General features: G+C 43.8%; 1 protein-coding gene across 8 annotated transcripts in view; it reads left to right on the top strand.

Moving 5' to 3' along the window:
• The first annotated feature begins 764 nt into the window (after window positions 1-764).
• LOC118311152 (ephrin type-B receptor 1-B) overlaps window positions 765-23,817 on the top strand; it is a 157,971-nt gene continuing 134,918 nt past the window's right edge. For 3 of the 8 annotated variants that reach the window (XM_035634734.2, XM_035634733.2, XM_035634735.2), the window contains exon 1: window positions 13,436-13,685. In XM_035634734.2, the coding sequence (XP_035490627.1) occupies window positions 13,625-13,685 (61 nt within the window). In that variant the 5' untranslated portion in view covers window positions 13,436-13,624. Of the gene's footprint in view, window positions 1,000-11,826; window positions 12,153-13,435; window positions 13,686-23,817 lie in introns of those variants that run through there. The other 5 variants (XM_035634726.2, XM_035634729.2, XM_035634731.2 and 2 more) reach the window with 4 other exon arrangements.

Here is a 23,817-nt window from a genome sequence, read left to right as displayed (position 1 = left end):
GAGGTGTCACCATGTTTAGTCCACAGTCACGCAGCGATGCAGTGTGGTTATTAAAACTGATACAAGCAGTAAAGTTTTGTGAAACCATTATTTTTTTCTTGGCACTACATGCTTTCACATTACAAATCCCCGTCCCAGTATTATTTTCATTCTGCTTGGTTCTCTAATGATCTTCTTTATAGTTCTGATGAATTATGTGTTACGTGTGATATGTAAGTGTTTTGTATCATGCTTTTGTCTGTCTAGTCCATCTCTGGTAGAATCTCTGAAAATGTACATTCAAAATATTTTATTTTTTTTCAGGACAACCTAAGAATATGAATGCTTCAGTGATATCACATGAATGTATATATAGTTATATGACCATAAAGACAAAAGAAAAAAACAAAACCGAAATTGAATCTCACAGAAATCTATTATAATGACACACCAAACAACAATGATGGAGATTTTTCCGTCTTGAAAGACGTTCTTTGAAGCCTTATCTATAAGGGAAAACATTCCAAAACATTCTTACTAATGCACATTTTTCTACAAATGAATTAATTTAAGATTTTTCAACCCAAAAAGGCACTTCTGTCATTCCACAAAGCAGTTCCTGTCTGCAGTGACACAGAGGAGTGTCAGAAGTAGTAGTAGGAGTAAACAGGAGGAGTGAGAGGTCCTGTTTTCAGTGTAAAATCTTTGTTTTTTTTGACAAAACAGTGTCTGATTGGTACAAGTCTGTAACAAAGCCTCTGATTGGTCAAAGTGTATCCCCGATGGACGGCTAGAAGTCCGCTAACAACAACAACAGGAGCCTTTTACGTCTTGAAAAACGGGATAAAAATTATACTAAAGTCATTCAATGTTGGATTTATCGTCGTGGACGTGTTGTACAAAGTCCTAGAGAAGACACCGAAGTTCCCTCCTGCACTACAAGTCTTCTGAAAAGGGCCACGGTCGCACGGAAGCCCTGCCTGGAGCGGCGCGTGTGTTAGCATCTCGTCAAAACTAACCGTAAGTTGCATTAACTGATCAAATGTTATGAGGACTTTTAGTCATTTTAATGTCGGTCTGTCACTCAGTGAGTGTTTTAATCGGGACCTGCCACGGGACTGCAGATGTAAATAGGCAAACGTACAGACACGTGCATCGTAGACTTTTAAAGCTTTTTACCTGACAAATACTGGATTCCACTCATTTAACAACTAGAGGTCTGTTACTGATTGTCACCAGTAGGGGGCAGATGGTACCCTGACTGGTAGGATGTACTTGTCATCTTCTCTTCCTCAGCTTTGGTGAATTTTTATTTGAAATATTTTTAATAACTTCCCTACTGTACAGTGCAGTCACCAAACTCACCTCACACAAAGATGTACTTCCCTGGGTGTCACTACTACAGCTCTTATGTTGGAAAAAAAATATGCTTGAGCTCAATTATAGGGAATTAAAAAAAGAATTAACAACATCAATCCTGTGCACTGTAAAGGTTTTCGATCAATATTGTTTTCCATATTACAAGAATCATGTTCAGTTTCTGTAACCTTTTAGGATTTGGGTCTATTTGTTTTCCAAAAACTTGAATATTGTTTGAGGCTTTTTCCGCCTTTCACAAAATGACATACAGGATAACATACAGGATTCACACATCAAATATTTTCTGAGCAGCTACTTCTTGGAAGGATGATTGTCTGGCTTAGAAGCCCCTCCTACAAGATTGTGTTATAAATGTGACAGTTTGAACAGTACATTGGTGCATTACAGTTCCACAATTTTCAATCTTTCTATCTATATATAGGTGATGGTTTAGAACTTACCCACACACATTTCACAAGAGCCAAACACAGTTCTGCAAATCGTCACAGTGTTCGGAATTCTCGACTCTATTAAAAAACAACAACTGGTTCATATTTATTATGTACGATTTCAGAACACTATCTGCCTCTACAACTTCAAAGCCCCAACATATACAGTCAGCTGGCCACAACACATGCACAGACTATACGCGTGACCTTTTTATTTTTTCGCTTTGAGCTGGTGCAGTTTGATGTTCAGTCCTGTCATACACTCACAGCAGGTCCCTGGTAGAACAGCAGCAGGAGCAGCTGCTCTGAGTCTGTACCACTGAGAGATATGGCGAGAAAGTACATGTCTTATCAGTTCCCCACACATTCATTTTTCAGTCGGCTTTTATTGTCAGTGCAAATTGTTAAACCCAGTTAAATTGAATTGCTTTAAAACTGGAAAATTACAGACGGACAGTATGGAGCTGAAACATGAGCTGAAAACGAATTGCAATTGGTGAACAAAGAACCGTCTGACCTAGTTCTCTTGTCTGAATGACATGCCAATTTTAAAAGAAATCTAAAGAAAATGAAATTCACTAATTGACAGGAAAATATATGTTTTATCACTCTGAAGGACATTAAACAATTATTTACTTGAAAGCATGTTCCTCGAGCATCATCCTCTTGATTTCCTCCATCATCTCTTCCTCCAGCTGTTAAAACTACTTACACAAAGGGTTAAGCTGCCATGTTTACCTGCAGTGGCATATCTTGATCGCCAGGTGGCACTGTGGCCTCACCACAAGGCTGAGCACAACATGTCCACTGCAGGATGTGTTTCCACTCAACACTGAGAAGTGCTCTGCCACCAGACATGCCTTCCTCATGTTGTGTACACAAGGACGGGGACACAAATATGCACTGTTATCAGCTCAAATGCTACAGTGTCAACACACTTTTCCAGCAGCTTGGACAGATTCAGAATGACACTCCGTGAATCCGGCTGACATTTGTGCGGCCCACGGGACTTTGCCCATCTCTTATGACCTCAAACAATCCATAATGACCTCTGGCCCCTGACCTTCTCAGTTGTCATGTTGCTCCTGGAGTTCAGTCGGACGTGCCTGGAGCTCTGCAGGAGAACTTGTCACTCTTTCTGGGAGGACACATGAAAAGGACAATGCTTTTTATTGAACCCATAAGCCCTTAGGTGAACATCCGGGCCAAAATAAGATTGTCATGGACACTAAAGAATGATTGTGTAATCATTGGAGTTATGTGGTCTCTACACAGCATGAGACACTGTATCAAAGTAAATTTGGAAATATCTCCCCCTCACGAGTAATACTGTAGTATACTGGCACATCAGAGATATTTCTAATATGACAGAAAATTAAATAAAAATTATATGATTTTGTAATTTGGTTCAATAACATGTTCAGATTAAGCGAGCATGGTGATGTCTCTAGCTGTGTCACAGCTCTGTTCTACAGTACACACTCATTGTATTCAGTAACTGTTTTGAATGTTGGTATGCAAATATGTACAGAGAATGATTAAAGATGTGTCAACAGACACTCCAGATGTGTCAACAGAACCACCATTGACCATGGATAAACTACGTTTCCCAGAAATCCCAGAAAGTGGAGATTTTCCAGAAGAAGTGGGCTAGGTTTTGTGCAGTTCCGCTTTGTATCATTTATATGATCTCTTACTTCCTTACAAGCACTTCATGAAAATGGTTTCACAGGGAAAGATTTCGATCTTTAAGGAAAAGGAGTGCTGGGGGACTCTGACCCAAAGGTCTTTTAAATCTAGTTTCTCATTCCACCTGTCTTGAATCCTCACATGGGATAAGTAAGCCTTACACACATACACACACACACACACACACACAGTCACACACGGAGGTTACTTTCCTCCAGAGCCACTGAAATCATTATACAACTGTTTTCTGTTTTCCCTGGCTGAGTAGTACTCTCCATTACTAGAGGACAGATTTCGATGTGGAAAATTGGTGGAATTCCCCTTTAACCCGACACACACACACACACACACACACACACACGCACGCACGCACGCACGCACGCACGCACGCACGCACACGCACAGACACAGACACAGACACACACGCACACACACACACACATAATGTGCATATTCGACAGGTTATCCATCAAGCTCTCAATAAGCTGAGGATCTGGGGAATGTGGCCTAAATGAGAAATCATTGACTAGGAAACTGTGTGGTAATGGGGTCTGCTTCTGATAGGATAAGGTGGTTGAACCAAGAACAGAGACATGAGCCTGAGCCACCTACAATCAAGTGGTGGACTAAAAATCAGAGGGCAAAATAAGAAAAAGAAAGAGAAAATGTTGTAAAGCAGTATTAGGATACGAGAGATGGGACTGGGAACTGTTAATTGCTTTTCTCACTTGTGCTCATTGCCTTTAGACACATAAGACAAAACACTGATTAACAATTAGTAATGGTCAAGAAGTCGATGTCGAGTGGTGGTGTGTTTTTAAGAGTGTATCCCGATGATTATTACGAGTATGACACATTTTGTGTGCATCTCCTGCTATTGACATTTAGCATTTGACATGGGCTTTGTTGCATTTGTTTGTGCGTGTGTGTGTGTGCATGTGCGTGTGTGAATTCCATATCGTTGAGCCTGCTACAGGCCGATAATGCTCACCAGCATCACCTGGCAGCAGTGTTTATTGATCTGGTGATGCATGCTGGGGGAAAAGATTGCTTTCAAAGGTCAATGTTAATATCAGAAGGTCATTGTGTTAACTCAGCGCTATTGTTTGTTTGCAAGTGTTGCTGACTGCAGAGCCGTTGTGTAGATGTGTGCATGTTAAACGAGGTCATCATTTAAATAATGAATGTCCAAGTACACTGTTGTCCCACAGCCAAGTATAATTTTGCACTTTGAATCGTCCAAGCAAAAAGCTGAGAGCACAGCTGCTATGACATTTATCGATGGCATCTTTTCATGAATCTGTTTTTGTATTATTTCCTATCACAGTAATCATCATATCCTGCACCTTGTGTATGTGTGTTTGTGTGTGTGTTTGTGTGTGTGTGTGTGTGTCTGTGTTTGTGTAGACAACAAACTCGTTTGTAGCTACATTTGCATGTTTATGTAGTATATCATGGAAAACGAATGTCCATCTTTTTAATTGTAATTTGGTGACCGTGCGGCTCAGAAAAAAATCGCTAATTGGAAAATGGAATATAATATCACAACAACAAACAAAATGCAATCACAAAATACAACATTCTCTCAGAATATAAATAAAAGAGTTAACTTGCTCAAACTAAACACGTGTCCATCTAATACGTGATTAAGGACTAAGAGATTAAGGCCAAACTGTATTCTCACATTCTCACCAAAAGACTGTGATGAACCTGTCTTAACCTCAAACAGATTCAAATGAAACTGAAAATAGATGTGACAGCATTTCTGTAGCAACCTGGGAACAATCAGAAACATTTGAATATAAGTCCCTCACTTTTATCACATGGTGGTCTCAAAAATGACAAGAATTTCATGGGATGTGTCTAAATTGGAGTTTCGAGCTGTGGCTCCACGTTGCCCTCTTTTGAGGAGAAGTCTGCGCAGCAAAGTGTCCTTGGGCAAGACACTGAACCCCAAATTTCCCCTGACTGTGCTGTGTGTGTGAGTGGGATGTATGATTGAGAAGCGCTATATATAGAATCACTGTATGTGTGTGTGTGTGTATGTGTGAATGAGTGACTTGTATAGTGTTGACTGCTTTGAGTGGCTGTTATAAAGCCAAGTATTAGGCGCTATACAAAAGCAGCCCATGTTTTAAGGAGTTAAGTTGAAGTAGATTCAACTAGATCATTGTACAAGTTGTGTTAAGCCACGAACAACATGTATGTTTCCTAATTTCAGACATTTGGGCCAATGCAGTTTAGTGCTGCTCATTAGGGCCCAGAGCAGTACAGGCCGACCGCTGTGCGGCTGCAACACTCTGTCCACCCCCTCTCAACACATTGGAACAGGGTCTGCGAGATGCCCTCTACTATGCAGTCGCTGTGATTAAGTCTCTCACAAAGGAAAACAAGGCTCTAAAGGAGCAAGTTAACCTGCCGGAAAATAGTTGGAGGCAGATGGAGGGACGAGCTCCTCCAAAGGCCAAGCTCGCACAGAAGTGCACATTGACTGCTTTTTACCTAATCGCTCAAAAAAGAGACAAAAGTGCTAAAGGCTTAGGGAAGAACAGCGGAAGAGCAGGTGTGGCGCTCTGGGGGCGAGCCTTCAACAGGAGCTGGCTCAGGGAGAAAAAAGCTGGAGGAAGAAAGTGCAGAAGGTGGAAAATGAGAAGAGGCTGCACAGTGAAAAAATGGTCTCAGGAAGGAGGAGGGGCGGAGGACGAGGGGGAAGCCAGACGGGATGAGTAGATCAGCCTCCTGTCCTTCAAGAATAAACAGCTTCAGGTTCAATGTCTCAGCTGATCATTTTACTTCAGTCAACAGCCATCTTGTGTCAGAATTCTTGGGAATTTGTTGTTTTTTATCATTTCAGAATCTTGTCACCAATATAAAGGAACACTAGGAGATCAAACTTCATAATAGGCAGGAAAACAACATTCAAAAGGGGAAAAAAAGATGGAGAGCAAAGACAATGATGGGGAAGAGGCGACAAAGAGGTGTGATGATATACAAAAAATCAAATTAGAGAACTGCGCCTCTTTCCTCCTTCCCCTACTCCTTCACCATTCCTATCCTTTATCTAACCCCAAACCCTTTTCCCCACTCTCCAAGACAAACCGTCACCCTTTCCCTGCACATTTTTTATGTATTGCAAACATGTAAACTGTTCAACACAGTTCTGTTGCGGTGAATTACATCAACCCTCTCTGAATAAATTTAGGATTCGTGGCTCTAGCTGACTACAGCATTGTCTTTGATTGTGAGGAACAGATCAGATGTGATATGATAATGTTCTCTTTCTATCTTTAAATGTGTCACTTGCTTTAGACTTTGAGAAGACAATAGGCGATAGCACATCATTGTTGATGACACCGGAGGTTTGGAGAAAAGAGTCATAGTTCTCTCTGGCAATCTCTCATGTCTGCTGGTGACTCATTACCAGCCGCGACAGTGTGGAAGGTGTTGTTTTCACTGAGTGGAGGAAGAACTACCACAGAGGCAGCTTTGACCAGTTGGGAGGTGTTTATATGTCTCTCTCTGTGTCTGTCTGAAGGCCAAGTTCGTGAACATGTTGACGGGCGTCCCATCACAAGATGGTCTGATGTGCAGAGCACTGGGGTCAGCACGGTTTACTGGGTCAGACAACCGAGAGGTCCGCGATAAATTATCATTCCCTAATGGTAATGATCCTGAATCAACTGTGTTCCCCATTCTAGAAAAGCTTCCACTTTTTTTATTGTAATACAATTGTTTAGTAATACACATTTGCCCACATACTTTTGTCTACTTTTGGTTTGCGCTCTATATGCCCTTTAGTTCTCATTATGTAGCAATTTATGTGCTTCCAACTTTGAGGCTAAGGTGACAGCATTTATCCAGGAACATACAGGAAGGATTTTCATAACACTTAATGAGCAAAATGATGCAGTCCAGAGGACCTAGCCTTGTAATTCAGTTCAACGTGTCCTTTGAATCAGCGCTGCTCAAAAGCTGACAGTAGCATTTGTACAAGATAGCTCAAAACATGATAAGTGGATTACTGTGGATTTGTACTTGAGGATGGACCCAATGTTTTTTTTAACGCTATTAACCTTCCAGACCAAAACATAAGAATAACTGTCTTGTAAATGTCTGAACACTGTTATACATTAATCCGACAGAGGATAAATCCTTTCGTGTTTGGCTGCAACGTGGCCTTGAGAGAACGCGAGCAGACCATCTGTGTATTTCACAGGGGGAGTGTATAGCGTTGTGCACACGCCCATATAGTAGCATATTACTGTCAGTATAATTCGCCCTTAAAATAACAATGAAATACTGCGTCATTGACTTCATTGACTTGTTTTTTTTTGGTCCAAAGCACAATCGCTTTCTGTTGCCTCAAGATAGCAATGCTCCATAATGTGTCCCTCTGACAGCAGCAAAGACTCTATAGCTCGCCACCACTTTGGGCCAGATGTAAGATAAGGCCCCTGTTCTGTGAGGAGAATTTGGGCAGTAGAAATTGGATTCCTAACACATACATTTGAATTGGTAGACGTTTCAAATTCCATTAAAAACTGTATTGAATCACAATCACTAGTTTAACTTGAATAAATTCATTTTAAAAACTGAATCTGAATAGCATAGACTTAAGTGCCACTATCTGCCAGTGCCATATGGAACAATTCCAGCCTTACTGTTAGAAAAAAATTAGGTTGAGGGCTGAATTAAATATATTGAGAGTTGCATTTTCAGTAAGAATCAAAAATAGTTTCATAGCAAATGACTTCAATTTCATTAGTATACATTCCATTCATCCTCCAATCAAATAGTTTTACTTATCTATGTTTCTGAATGAAATCCGTTGTACAAAGTTTTTCTTTATTTTATGTTTTTATTCTTGCTTGTGCATGTTGCTGACAAATGAAAACCTTATGGATGGTAAATATCAATACCCAACTCACAAATGTTGCTGTTTCAGTACATTATTATTCAGGCTATACATGCGTATTTAAAATGTAACTGAAATGTGTTTTTTTATGCAATTGCACCATTTGAGAAATTCTAATATAAAGGATTCAAATTCACTTTCCACTCACACTTATTTCTGCCCATGGAATCCTATCCTCCATGTTGTGACAACTGCTCCAACCTCCTGGTATTAATAAGCTAGTGGACATTTCAGTCCACCAGTGAGGTTGTCTGTCAGAAGGCTCTCTGATCCACTGTGCTCAAGTCAGACTGACGTCAGTGCTGCACCTTTTAGGTTCGAATGCTGCACTTCCATTTTATTTGTTGGGTCTTGCAGAGGCCAGTCTATGGCAGGGGATCAGTGTATGGAAGACAGAGGGCAGATTGATTTGACCTCTGTTTCTCTCTCTCTCCATTGCCAGATGTTTATCCTATTTAGCGTGACGGACTCGGGATGCGCGCCGTCGTGCGTGTGTGTGCGCCTCCTGTCCGCATGTGGCTCTGCGGTGGACTGGCCCTGACTGAGGTTGATAGATTCTGCTGAACTATCTGTCACAGGCCAGGGCGGGGAGAAAAAACAGGTCGGAGGAGATGGAGGGATGCATTTTGATGGTGTCCCTGCGAAACAAACAACTAGGCGAGAATGAGTGGGATAGGCTGTCACTGGGAGCTGACAGAAAGTGATGAGCTGTCAGGCTAGTTTTGTTTTTCCTCATTAACAAGTCCACCTCCTAAATGTTGCTTTTGTAGCCAGAGAACTACTTTATGAGCCTCTCCACGCGACAGGCCCATGATAACATGTTCAGGGACACAAAAGAAAAACAATTTACCATGTGTCAAATGTTGTTGTAAGAGTGATGTTGTTGTGTTGCAGCAGAGGGGGCTGAGGCCACATGGTTAATAGGAAACTTGCTTAAATGCTGCAAGTGAAACAAAGACGACGAGTGGACGAGAACCCCATTAACCTCATCTGTGATTAGAGAGCCCGCATCACGAGAAAATGAATACATCCTCATTACCATACTCATCGGGATAATAATTAATCAAAGAATTATCATAAGGTTGGTGCATGATTTTTCGATGTTATTGGACTTTGCATGATTGTATGTGTTTTTAACACTTTTTTGGGGGCCTGGTGACACCTTTTGAGAGATGGATCGGTCGTTTGCTGCCAGAACATTGTCTGCAACAGAAAACCCTAAGGCAGCTGGCAGAGCATGAAGTGACTGGGGAGGGGGATGCACCAATTTATTATCCATCTTTCCGTGTTTCAGTCAGCCACAGCACACGTGCACGTTTTAAGTGTAGACACACACACACACACACACACACGCACACACACACACACACACACACAGAAAATATAAGCATAGGAACCCAGCCTCTGGCACATGAAGCCACAGTCAATCTTTGTCTCACTCTTACACAAGAGGACTCACACACTTGACGGAAAAAAAAGCAAGCTATAATGAAGCTCTTACACATTCAGTGCTGAGCCTCATCTCCTCATTGTGTTTTCATGATTAATGGTAACTAAAGAGCTTGAGTCTTGAATAGAATGAATGCGAGCCTACAACTTATTAATCAAACCGCAATACTTAAAACAAATAACGCTCTCACTGCATCTCTGCGAGGAGAAATGGAGCGTAATCCCTCTCCGCTCCCTCACTTACATTGAGTCGTTTTCCTGTACGTGTGCACCGGTATTTCCATCTCTGTTTGTGTGAGTTTGTGTGCCTGTTTCTTCCCTTTACCCTCTACTCTTTTTTGTTGCCTTGCTCTGCGTCAGAGAACTGTAATGGGTCTCTCTGAAGTGTCTGTGTCCTCATAGAAGGGGACAGGTACCATCAGTCTTGGCATCATTGGCATATTAATGAGAGTGCTGTATTTAGCTTCTGCCCTGTCTCTCTGTCTGACCTACTGTCACACAGTCGCTCCACTCTTGAAACTCAGATAAAGACATTTTATTTCTTGTGCGGGGTTTTGCAACAAGCAAAACACTCACCTTCTAAAAAAATAAATAACGTGTGGATAGATGCAACAGGCTGGTAAGACCTTAAAAAAAACCGGCTTTTCCACATTTACATTTTTGTGTACAAATCTCTTAACTCCAAAGGGTTTGGCCTGAACTTGTGCAGCCTTAACGAATACATTTTGAGGCAAAAAACTTAACCAAAATGAACCTATTTTCCATTGCGTCTCTTGAGTTGTGCCCCAGAAAGTACAACTATGGCTGGGACTCCTGACCCACTGTTTGGGGAACACCGGTCCAGAGCACATCTGTATTCAGCCCTGGCTCTGTGCTCATATTGTCAATGGCCGGTGCTCAGACTCGTGAAGATGGATGAAGCTAAAGCCCAGCCTAATAACCAGTCTATCCCCCCAGGGTGCGTGTAGCACTGCATTCTTCTGTCACCTGGGTCCCTGCACTGTCTCCATATTGACTTAGGCATTTCATTTTCATGCATTCATATTCATCACCAGACAAACCTTTCCAGCTTCCATGCTCCCTGGGAAACCTCTCTCTTTCCCCTATATATCTGTTCTTGCATTCCTCATTCTGCATCATTATAATCACCCACCTCTTTCTAGTGTATATACTGTACCTGCTTGTCACCAACTATAACTCATATGCACTCCTGTATCACAAATCTAAATAATGAATGTGTGTCTCAGTAAACACTGCTCTTTGCTTTTTCACCCCAAAAGGTCTTCCATGTGTGTACGGCAGATTCCCTCTGTTGTGCGTAATGTTGTTGTTAGTGTCTGGCACACCATTTTATATTTCCTGTCCGACTCCATCAAATGGCAGAACAACCGTGATATTTTTCCAGCAACCAAACAGGAATCAGGAAACAGGAGACAGGGAAGAGAAATGTTAAGGTCATGGCACATTGGTCATGGAGAGGCAGACGCTGGCTGGATGTTTACAGGTCAAGAGGACCATACATTTAAGATCAGCTCACTGAATACAGAGCAAAGAAAAACAGTTAATCAAACACAAGATGGACAATGACCCCACTGGGTGAGGCCGCGTTTTTTATTATGTTTTGAATCTGAAATGGAGGAATGGAGGAAAGAAAAAAGAAGAAGTGGGATGCTGCACTCACAGGCTTAACCATGCAGAGAGAGAAAAAAATCAGGCCACAGAGAGAATGAGGGGCTCTCAACAATGTGTTTGGGCTCAGTATTCATATTGGGCTGAGGCTCTTGAGCTATAGGAAAGTGCTTGTGTTGCTTTGTGTGGATCATTATCAGAGTGCCGTGTGGATGAGGGACTGCACACACACTTGTGTTGTTGTATGCATGCATTTGTCTGTGTGTGCATTGTAAGGCAGGATGTGCTAGAGCAGCAGTAGCAGCAGTATTGTTGCTACCTCCCCTCATACTCTTCCTTCCTTCCTTCCTCCCGCAGGGTGTGGACAGCAAACAGGGACAGATTGCTCTGTGCTGCTCCTGTATTTGGAGATGACCCGTGGAGTCATAGGTGATGATGACTGGCCCGGTGACAAATAAGGCCAGGTGGCTATGAGAGGCCTACAAACCAGCCAGCACCAGAGGCCACGCTGCGATGTGCCTTGTCACACAAGAGCGCCGCTCCTCGCCACACCATTAAAAATGACAAATGCTCTCATCAACTTCTTTCCCAAGTTGCAACCGCTGCCTGATGCTCCTGAAGCTCTGCGTCTGCCCCAGTTCCATCTTCTGGCCTTTGCCACCATCGGAACGTCCATTTATTAAGTGAGTCACATTTCATTTACAATACGTTCGATTTTTTTGGCATTGTAAAGGTTAGCAGTTGAATCACAAAGGGGCGCAGAAGATAGATGTGGTTAAAAAAAGTTCAGGCTTGTTGGAAAAAAAGCTGCACATATTTCGGAGGGATTTGTGGCCTCTTTATGTTTCGCACAATCAAGCTACACAGCAAAATAAGGCCATTCATTTTATAAGCTAGACCTTGTTTTTGAAAACCCTACTCTCCATTCCATTCATTAAATCCATAAAAAGTATAGCAGGTAAAAAAGTATCTGGGCCAGTGTGCTGGGGAGAGACAGCACTGAAGTATTAGGCCATCCAGTTGCCCGGGGTAAAACCAGGCCCACTCAGGCTGGAGATTAACAACTCCATCCCAGCCCACCGCTCCGGGGACTTGGGGAACATATCTAGCCCAACACAGGTGTGGTTCTGAGCTACAGGGCAGCAACTGCCCCCTTCCTCGGCTGAAGCACAGCCTGGTTCTCTGTGTCCCTGCGGGGAGAAGCCCATTGTGTGCACCATCTGTTGCAGCACACGCACGCACACAAAAAGGGGGCTGACAGGGGGCAAGGGGGTGGGAGCTGATGTGCAATGCCTGTTTAATGTCATTAGGAGGTTCAGTTGAATTCGCCAATGCTGTTAGAGAACATCTGCATTGCAAATGGGGTTTGTACTTGAGAGATCAAAATGGAAGGGTGAAGGTCCAGACCATGTATCTGGGACATTTTTAAAAAACTGTTTGGTGTCCACATGGGTTGGAGGAGGGAAGGGAGGGTTGGCACACAATCACAACTCAACTTTGGCTTTTTATCTCAGACATCCTTGTGGTTTTTCTGAATGAAAAATGTAATGTCCTAAGTGGAGATAATTTCCAACACACACACTCTCAACCAGAGGAAATGAGCATCGCCCTGTGGGACCTCACTGGGCCTGTGTCCGGGCCTGTGTGTCCGGCAGCAGCATCATTCTGAACAGACCACCGAACAAATTGTTCATGCCGCTTGGATCGTCTCCCGCGGAGTTGACCACGGGTGCAGTACCCGCGGTGACCCGACTGAGGGCGCTATTCCCCTTCGGTGCGGCGGGCGCACGGCTTCAAATAGGTCAAGGAAAAGTTTTGTGTTTTGACAATGCGCGCTGGGCGGAGCGGCGGGCCGTCGATTGGTTAGTGAGTTTCAGCTCCCAGTCGATGATTGGCCCCGGCGCTCTAATGGGGCTGCGAGCAGGCAATGTTGGGTGCCCCCCCCCCCCCTCGCCCCTCGCACCCCTCAGTCCCCCACACACTCCACTCTTCCCCCGTGCGCGGATTGTCACACATTGTTTACTACGGCTTGAGATGTGACTCACAACGCAGGTGATCTGCTGGAGTACCGCGCTGTGACAAGTGAGGGATCCCTTGGACGCGCGCCGTGCGTCTTGGTTATTTGGGGACACGCCGTGGAGACCGCCCTTCTGCCATGACAGTGGATTTGTTTGCGCTTTTGTGCGCGCTGGTCATCACGTCCTCTGCGATGGAAGGTAAAAGAAGAAAAAGAAAAAAGAAAGAAACTCAACTGAGATTGTACTTGTTGTAGGCGATTTGGAAAGGCTCCTCTCCAAAGACGCGCTGTGCGCCTTCGGGTGGCCGTGGCGGAGGCGGGATGCTGGGGGCATGTTTTGTGTGGGGCAACGCGGAGCTTCTGGCACGGAGATACGGGGATGTGGCGACGCGCGGATCGCGGCACGTCGCCGCGCTCACACCTTCATTTCAGCGCGCCGGTCGTCGTCCCGCTCCGCCGCCGCTTGGCACCGGCGTTGCTGGTCCGCGCGGATCGCACACTCCGCTGGGTTGAATCGCATTTTGGAAATGTGTGCGTCTTAATTGCCCGAGGTGTAGTTTGTCAGTGGCCGTAGTCTCCCATCCGTTTGCAGCAGGAGTGCTTTCAAACCCACAAACTGTGTATTTTTTAAAGTGACCCCGTTGACATAATTGTCGTCGTTATTATGAGCGATTACTTGGTTTTTTTTTCTCAGAGGGAAACGGAGGCTACACCGAAACCTTCAAAGATTTTGCTGTCAGTTGTTTCATTCAATTGTAGTATATATATGAAATACTATTACTACAAGCCCCCGAGCTTCATTCTGTGACATTTTGAAATCGACAAACTCTCTTAGATTGTAGATCTACGCTGTCACCTGGATTTATGCTGGGGTACATTTAGAAATGTTTCACTCGTGGAAATCAACAACTCATCAAAATAAAAAAAACTGGGCTTCCTCTCCCCTTTTCTCAGACTCTCTGTATTTTCTCTCACCATCTTTCTCCATTCCCTTCTCACCGCCTTTGTCTCTCTGTCCCACTTCCTCTAGTCGTCCTCTCACACACACACTCATCAAGCAGTGGTGCCACTAGTAGCTCATATCTCCTCGGTTAAACATGTTTTTCATTTCCGTTGTGGGCCCCTGGGGGACCGTACATTGGGCTGCAGCCTCAGACATTAGCTGCTGGATGGATGCCCCAGCAGCATCATGGTTATATTGTGTCTTCTCTCGTTTGATTGTACAGTAGCTCATCCTCTCCAATAAAACATACACGGGAGCGCACCGGCATCCCTGTGTCTTTCGGTGAGGAGCACAAACACATCAATTAGAAGCGCAAATAAAAGAGAGTTTTCTCACATGAAGCTTTTCTCGTATATCTTTTACAACTCTGCTCCTGGACTGTTCCCAGCTCCCGCTGTGCTCTGTAATTCGGTGGCGGCTTTCTTGTTTGTGCTCATCAGATTTCAAGCACGGCTGATGGAAACCAAGCCCAGGCCCAAATTTCTACCTCTGCAAGGATGGATATTTTCAGGTCTAAATGTTTACACGATGTGAGATGACAGCAGACATGCCAATTTGAATATGAGTGGAGGACGAGACAGAGGAATAAGAATTTCCCTGCAAGGAAAGGGGTGTGGGGGGTGGGGGGGATGAGAAAGAAACAGATGGGCAGGGAGATGGCCCCTGGGTTACCTCGGTAACAAGGATGAAAGTGATTTCCTTGTTTGGGTCGCTAATTGAAAGGAGGCTGTCCCATGGGCAGGTTAAAATCTTCACTGATCTGAACTCCAATCTGTTGCTCTTTCATCTTATTCGGTGTGTGCGTGTGTGCATGTGTGCGTGTGTGTGGTGCGTGCGTGTGGTGCGTGCAGAGCCAACATTATCTTTGCCTCTCTGGTCACCCGTAATGTGATTACGTGTTCAATTCAGACGATAATCATAAGGTGATCTGTGTCTTAATGGCTCTGTGTTTGTAACTTTAGAGTAAGGAGCCGCCCCGACCATATGGACACGTAGCTGTGATGAATTGCATGACTTATTTGACCTCCCGACACATGCATACACATACAGTTAACACTGCACACATCATTGTTGAACTGATGAACTAGGGAATGAAAATCATACGGAGGCAAGCATGCAAGAAAGGATGGATAGTTGGGAGATAGCTGAACATAATGAAAAAAAAAATGAGTTTGACAGATAAAAGCTCGAGTATGATGTGCTCTGAGTGTTGCAGTTAAAATGTGTGTCTCAGTGAGGTGCAATGAAGGACCAAATCAGATAAATGCAGTGCGAGGTCGATCACAGACCCCTTGAATTTTTTGGATTTAAAGTCTGAGCACATGCGGCCGAGCATACACACACACACACACACACACACACACACAACCCCACACACGTGAAGACATGATATCTGCAAACAGAAATTTATTCACTGACAAGTTATTGAAGAGAGGCAGAGGGGCAGTGAGGCCCGAAGCAAAGGGCCAACAGGGAGGAGAGGGACGACTGGGATTTGCATGCCATTAGAAAAATAAGCATGTGCGGCGTTTCTGTTTCACCCTCATTTGTCTTCTCTCTGCATTTCTCCCCATCATCTTCACCTTTTCTCTGCCTATACTTTCCTCTACACCCCCCTCCATTTCTCCATCCCTCTCCATCTTCCATAATTCTCTCCACTAATCTCTCCATTCTGCCTCTCGCCTCCTTCCTCTGCCCGCTCTGTCCGTGGTGTGCGGAGGGTTCTTGCCAGCAGCAGCAGTAATTCGCCCCTACTTACAGAGCCATTGCTTATTTCTGTTTGCCCTTAAACCAATTAGGCTTAGATAAGCCCGCTCATTTAACGGCCTGGAACTGGGTGGTGGAGGGAGGAGGAGGAACGGCGGGACGGGGGATGAAACAGCGGTTGAAAGACAGATGGGGACCGAGGGAGATTAAAAAAGAAAAAAAAAAGATGAGGAAGACAGAAGGAAGGAGGTCAGCGAGTTTCAGAAAAGATACAGTATGCATGTTTTACAAATGAGCATCCCGCAATTGAACAAGGCTGTGGAAGTAAACGAACACTGGGCTGTCGCGGGCATCTGACATACAGTAGATGCCTGAGCAATGCTCCCGCCGCGGGAAAACAACAGCAGCATTCACATTATGAGTATGATGAGAGAACATTAGTAATGTACTTTTTACCAGTCCCCGAGGATACTGTGTTAAGTACCTGCACTGTACTGTGGTAATGCCTCCTCCTCGGGGGCCAAGTGGATGAAATGGAGAATAGTCTAGCTTGAATAAACAATAATAATAATAATGATATCTTAAGCACCATACAACAGTTATGGAGATCACTACTGCATACTGTTTATAAATATATGTATGTATATATATGTATGTGTGTATGTATATATATATATATATATATATATGTGTGTATATATATATATATATATATATATATATATATATATATATATGTTTATCATAAGCATTGGAGTGGCATAAGAAAGGTTAGAGGACCGTGCAAGCTCCAGCCCATCTCAGCAGCTGACAGCTTTGCTGAAGTCTTCTTGAGCAGGACACTGACTCCTGTCTAAAGACACTGTGTGACAGATGAACCACTGCTCTGACCTCAGTGTGGAGTGAAGTCAGCATATCATACAATTATTATGATTCACTCATGCCGCATCAGTTCTGATATGGAAGGGCTCGGGAGACTTTGAGGCTCACTCCGAGGTGTCCGTGCCTCACCCAGGCATTAACATGAATTCTTCTTGGATCTAATGAGACGAGTGGATCACTCACTGGCTTAGATGTTACTGGCATTTGCTTCAACTCTCGGTCTGAAGCCATGCAGTGACAACATAATGCTTAATTCAGATAAAACTTGTGCTGAGTTTGAAATAACTGGTCATGATTTTTGCAGGTTTCCAGGGGTGAATAAAACATTTCACAAGGAAATGCATGTCAGCTCAGTGTCTGTTTGGTGCTTACTTTAATCTTTCACATTAGATTTTACTGCGGGCGGCCTGCACTTGAAGTGTTACCTCCAGATGCTGACACCTTTGTTGGACAGAGTTTGTTTATTACCTCATTAATGTTATTAGGTCCCCTTATTTAATCCAAAATATTGCCAAAAAGGCACTTTTGCTTTTTTGCTTTGACTCCATATTCTCCACCTCAACCCTCCTTTTGTCGCGTGATGAGACTCCGGTACTCTGTGATTTGACTCACCTTGTAACGCGGTTAGCACTGACTACCCAGGCTACTGAGGTAGCACTGAGTTAGGAATTCTGTCCTACTTGATGTGTGAGTTGGGCGTGCGTGCGCGCTCACCAGCTGTGCAGAGGCGACAGCCTGTCAAAAGAGTCCTGTTGAGTCTCTAATGGATGTGAATGCAAGATTGCTCCTTTCCCCGACTCTCTCATTTGAAATGGTTAGGAAAGAGATGGATGGAAACGTAGGAGCAACATTGGCACAAGGGTTGAGGGCGGCGGGGCTGCACAGACATGAAGGAGTGTGTGTGTGTGAGTGCTCACATGAGTGGTCGAGTATATTTTTGCCATGGGCACTACTGCTGACCTGGGACCACCTGAAGTGGAATTCAATTTTCTACTAGTTTTCCACCACCGTCCTGTGTATTGTACGTTTGAATGCCTGTGTCGTCGGTAGACTGCTAAAGCCATTTTGGCTGGCAGGGGCAGCAGACATGGCCTCCTCCCATAATGGAGGCTTTATTTTGCCCACAGTGAAAAGACTACTCGGTGTTAAGGTGTGCTTGCGCGCAGCCCAGTCAGCTATGATGACCGCCAGTGCGAACCCCTTCTGTTCTTCACAATATGGTTTTTCACACATTGAATATTGTGCATATTTACTCTTTGATATTATGATCACTGGTTTCTTTCTCTCTCTCTCTCTCTCACTCTCTCTCTCTCTCATTTACACACACACACACACACACACACACACACACACACACACACACACACACACACACACACACACACAGCTCACCTTACCCAGAGACATCTGAGCTTTTGGGAAGGCCAGATGGTGGATGCAGGTTGGGGGCTTGTATGCATGTACACATTTTTGTGTACATCTCAATGTGAGAATGAATGGTATCGAGAGAGAGAGAGGGAGAGCATGAGAGCAGAATGCACTGTTTGTGCGTTTTTGTGTATCCAGTTCCATTCCATTCCAAACTTGAGGCGTGCTTTTCTTTTTCTTTTTACTGTTCTTTTATACCATGTGTCTCCCCGTGTCCTTCGATACATTCCTTTGTCCAGAGATTTTCTGCGGAGATGCTATCGGCAGTGTTAGGCTCCACCCGTTATGCTTCGTGCTCGGTCCTTATCGGAGCAGGTGGCTGACTGTGGGAAGAGGGCCGAGGTCTTATCCGCACTATCTCAGCGAGGAGCAGACCTGATGCATCAGCAACATACGAAACACATTACAGCAGCGGAGTGAGAGCGGTGATGCTCGTGACACAGTTAAACCCCAAACTGTGTGAGTCATCTGTTTCCTGGTGAAGCCAGATCTCTCAAATGGCAAATGCACAGTGGACACAGAACAAACACACACCCAAAGAGAAAGGCTTGATGTGCCAAACTTAGAGATAACCCTCCAGGCCAGACCGAGTGGCTCGTAAGTGATTGGGCACAGTTTTCCCACCACTTAAAGACGGTGGTGTGAAAATGTTTCTCTTTCCTTTGATTCTCAGGCTTTTTCCCCTCAATTATCACCTGTCCTAGAGTTTGGGCGACAGTTGTTCAGTCAGCAGGAAAGTGGAGCCTCTTCGATATTTGTTGACTTAAGAGGCGAGAAGAGAAAGCATTGATTATCGAGGCTGTTCACGCAGGCTTCTGGGGCCTCTATGCTTACAGCCGCGTACTCATTATTTCTCTTCTGCCCTCCGGCCCCTTTAGCCTCTGTCCAACCTAACCCTCCGTATGTCAGCTCGGGCCGTTCCACATCCACGGAGGCCTGTTGTTGACTCGGCCTTTTGGCCGCTTATTCTTCCCTGCTAGATAGTTCTTCTTTTTTTTTTCAAGAAATTTTAATTAGAGTCTATATTTCGGTCAGCTGCTTTTATTGGCTGATATTGGTCTCTCTCTTCCTTTCTTTCTTACATATATTTTTATAATCTGAGAGTAGTGTCTGGTAATAATTGGTTGTTTCGCCCTGCTTCTCTCCCTCCTTCCCTCCCTTACCTGCCTCTTCCCCCTTCCTTCCTTTTTTTCTAGTTAAAAACAGATGCATTTATGAAGCATTATAGGGTTTTCTTTATGGGAAAAGTGAAATATGAGCCTGTCCTTCGGAAGACGTAATAGACGCAGCACTGCGAGGAACAGGAAGGGGGTAAAGAGACTGTTGGGGGGGGGGGGGGGGTGTAGGCATGTTGTAACAAAGAGGTTCATTTATGATTGTTATAATGAGATCTGTTTTTGAGTCAGGCCCAGAATGATTTAATTTGACTTTTAAGCCCTACGGCTCAGACTTAAGGGCTGCAAGTGGGGAGGCTGGTGGATCAGAGGCTGACAAGGGAGTGGGCGGAGGCAGGTATACGGTGTTTTAGTGACTTGCAGTGCGTGGGAAAGTTTTTAAATTCTCCAATCACTGATAAGAATATCGGTGAAGCTTACTTTGTACACTTGGTAAATGCACTCAACAAACTCCCTACATATCAATGTTTATTTAGCAAATCCCTTGCCTTAGTAGCCGTTATATGAAGTTGCTACTGTACAGGAGGAAGAAATGCGAAAGTTTGTGGTAATTTTTCAATGATGAGTGATTCAGCAGCTCAGAGGATGCTAAGGCTTCCAGCGCTCAGAGGAATTAAAGGCAGAACGTTAATAGGGATGAAATTACGAACGGTGGTGGAAGCTGCTCTACTTCTGATTAAATAAAAGCCGGCTCCTCCACAGGCAGTTTCTCTTGGGACTGACATGTACACACTCTCTCTCTCTCTCACGCACACACGCACACACACACTGCTTTGATGTGTGGAGAGGAAATGAGTAGAGAGATGGAGGGCTAAGGGCTTGGGCCTGGGGCCTGTCCCATTATTAATGAGTAAGTGCCAGCGCCTCGCGCAGGTTCAGGACATGTGGACATATTTCACCATTTGCCTGCCCTTCTCCTCACCATAAATGTAATCTCTTATTAAACACTGAGTTCTTGGCAAGGGAGGAGCGGATAGCGAGAAATTGTGCGTGATTATTTGTGTCTCGCTGTGGGTGTCTGCGTTAGCCTGAGAAATGAAAATTGTGTGGTGGGGAGAAATGAAGTGCCTGCACAGTGCAAAATGGAATGCCAGCTACTGAGAGGGACACTGATGGGCCAATAAATGGCAGTGGTGGGAGGAGGATTTTTCACCCTGAATAACGCCGAACCCCTCTGCCAGACACGTCTCGGCCGGCCCTGTACTGTCCACTTCTCTGGCTGGATCAGAAGAGACTGTTTTTTGGGAGGTAATTAACTATTGATTTGAAACACGGAGGGTAATGGGAAATTAGTGGACAGCATCTCGATCTAAAAGCAGTTGCGTGGTTGGTTAGAGTGCAACTACAAAATTGACAAGGTGAATGAAGCACTTTCCTGAAAGAGCGAAGGTCAAAGGCATTTTGTTTGACTTGTAAGTTCTGTTCTCGGAAATTCAGCGAAGAAAAGACAGGAATCAAGAGCCCGGGAGAGTCTATTGGTTGAAAATACATTGTATCAGATTATTTTATCCTATATTCATTATTGGTGAATAAATTAACAGATTTGCATATTTATTACATTCGCTTTTTGTTTTGATGGCCGACTGGGCAGATTGGTCCCAGCCCATGGTGGCCCATTGGCCTACCCTCTCCTTCATGAATAGTTATAACAGTGTAGGCCAATAGACCTCATTTTAATGTGATGCATCCCGAGGTCACATCACGACCAAACACCCTTGAATCATAATTCTTCTTTTTATTAAGTCAACCAAGGGGACATTCTTTCCTCTGTGTCCTCCTTCCACCGATCCATGTGCTATTCATTCTTTGTCACAGGCAAGTTAGAGGATGAGGATTGGGACTCATTTTTGCATGAGAACAGATGTGAAGAGGGACAAAGAGACAGAGGGGGAGAGGACGATGGGCCTGTATCTTCCTACCATCTTATATGTGCTAATGAGGTAGCCGGCTTTGTGAAGATACATCTCCTTGAATGTCTGTGGGCAATGTGATTTGCCTTTTCATAAAGAAAATCCCGGCTATAATGAGTGTTGTGTAGAGGATTGTTTGGCGCAGTGATTCATTCTAGTGTGTGTTTGTTGTTCGTGTGTGTTTTTGTGTTACGGTTGCTGTTAAACCTATGAACGATATCTTGATTCAACTTGTTGCGTAGCAGCCTCAGACACACACTCCCAACCCAACGTTGATCTGTAATGGGGCTCAGTGAGCAGTATAAAATTCATGCCCCTCTCCAATTGTTCCCTCCCTTCTCATCCCTTATTCCTATGAAGTCCTTCCCCTCCCTGCTTTCTCCCAGGGCTGGGCATTTAAAGCGGCATGCCTTTGATGTGAGCTTCACACACTGTTAGACACCCGCTCATCAGATTGACACTGATGTCTGGGCGGAGTCGGCCCATTTCTGAGAGCTGGGAGAAATGAACTGCTGCGATACAATGTACACACATACGGCACGCAGTGAGGTAGTTTTAACTAAGGTAAAGTGGAATGTGGTCATGAATGAACAGAAGAGCTCCTTCACATGCACAGCTGATGACGTGTCAAGGTGACAAATGTTCCCACCAAGCCGAGCTGAATGTAATTGTACCGCGGTTTTCCCCCGGCTGTGTTTAACAACTGTGTCGCATCAGTTTTAGAGGAAATTCTGTTAATATCAAAAGTCACATCGTACAAGTGATGTGAGATCATTAATGTGTGATATCAAATGCTGACCTCTCTTGTCATAAATTCTCTATCTAAATGCATAGCAGCACAGCCTTGACTCTCTCTCACAGGCTCGCAAAAATGATAAACGATTTGTAAAGGCCCAATTAGACAGGCAGTGTGAAATGTGTGTATGTATAGTATGTGAGTGGATGTCATACTTAAAATTAGTTCATAGAAATAATCACAAATATTTGTGCGGGCCTGGTTCTTTGAGCAAAACTAATTTTCAACTATGCAAGTTGAAGGGTATTTGTATATTGTCGTATTTCAAGGTACAAAGCTAAGCCATGTCAACATTTCAAAGTTTCAGGTAAAAAAAATTTCAGTTTTGATAATTATTAAATATGAGGAAAAAATACTTTGTGTTTGAGCAGCCACTCAGCCACCAACACTGTCTTGCATCAGGATGTCCTTCATAACCGTTATCCGTCACACGTTGCTTATCAATCATTTAATCAAAATATTACACAGCTATAGTGAGGTGTGGCTAAAGTGTATGATTCAATGGTCCTTTAATATGGCTTCTGTGTTCAGTCTTGTGATTCATCCTGTCTTTGGGGTTTTCAGGTTTCATTGTTAAATAATGAAGAAAGTAAAACTTAATTCTCTGGGTTTATGTAAAAAATATTGTTTGTTGCCATCCCTTTATCCCTGTAGATATTTCTAAACACCGCTCCAACAAGACCAATGTCTAGGTCCTATCTGTCTTTGGGCTTATCACTTTTTAAAATAGTTTTTTAATGCATTGGGAGTCAAACCACAAAATTGCTGTTGTTCCTCATGCTGATGATTTAGTCTGCCCTTACTCAGACAACACTAAACAGGTTAGGGCGATGATGAAGTGGATATTTTTAAAAGCTGAGTATTAAGTCACCATGATTTGCAGACACATGCTTGTTTTTGTTCAAAGTTCGGCTTTTCTTTTTTGTGATCATTTAATCGTGACAAATGTTCTTATCATTTTGCGTTTGTGCTTGCATGTGCAAACATGCATGTGTCTGCACTCACAGGTAATGTGTTGATACTGTCCTTGCTCATGAACAGGGGCATAAGTGTAATGCATTTGAAAAATGCATGTATAATGTGTGTGGAGTAATTTGTGCAAAAGCTCGTGACTCTCCTCGTTGTAACTGATTAAACGGGTTCCATTAAAATCTTAATCGCCCACCTGGCTGCCAGTCATGCTCATGCTACTTTCAACATTAAAAATGTAAATGTTCTCAGCCGAAAAATTGGCCTTTGCTCCTCAAACAATCATCAAAACCATAGAAAATGTTTGCATTTATCAAAGCTATTTGATATGTTGACTTACCTTACCCCAAGGTGGAAGGGAGAGACGCAGATGTGTAACTCTCTGTTCATGTGATGGTTATAACTCTTGACAAGGTCACTGTGCGCGCGCGTGCGTGTGTGTGTGTGCGCGCGCGTGCGTG

Source organism: Scophthalmus maximus, chromosome 5, assembly GCF_022379125.1.
Source record: "Scophthalmus maximus strain ysfricsl-2021 chromosome 5, ASM2237912v1, whole genome shotgun sequence".
NCBI lineage: Eukaryota > Metazoa > Chordata > Actinopteri > Pleuronectiformes > Scophthalmidae > Scophthalmus > Scophthalmus maximus.
The sequence above is the reverse complement of the archived record's forward strand: the minus strand, read 5'-3'. Positions and strand labels throughout refer to the sequence as shown.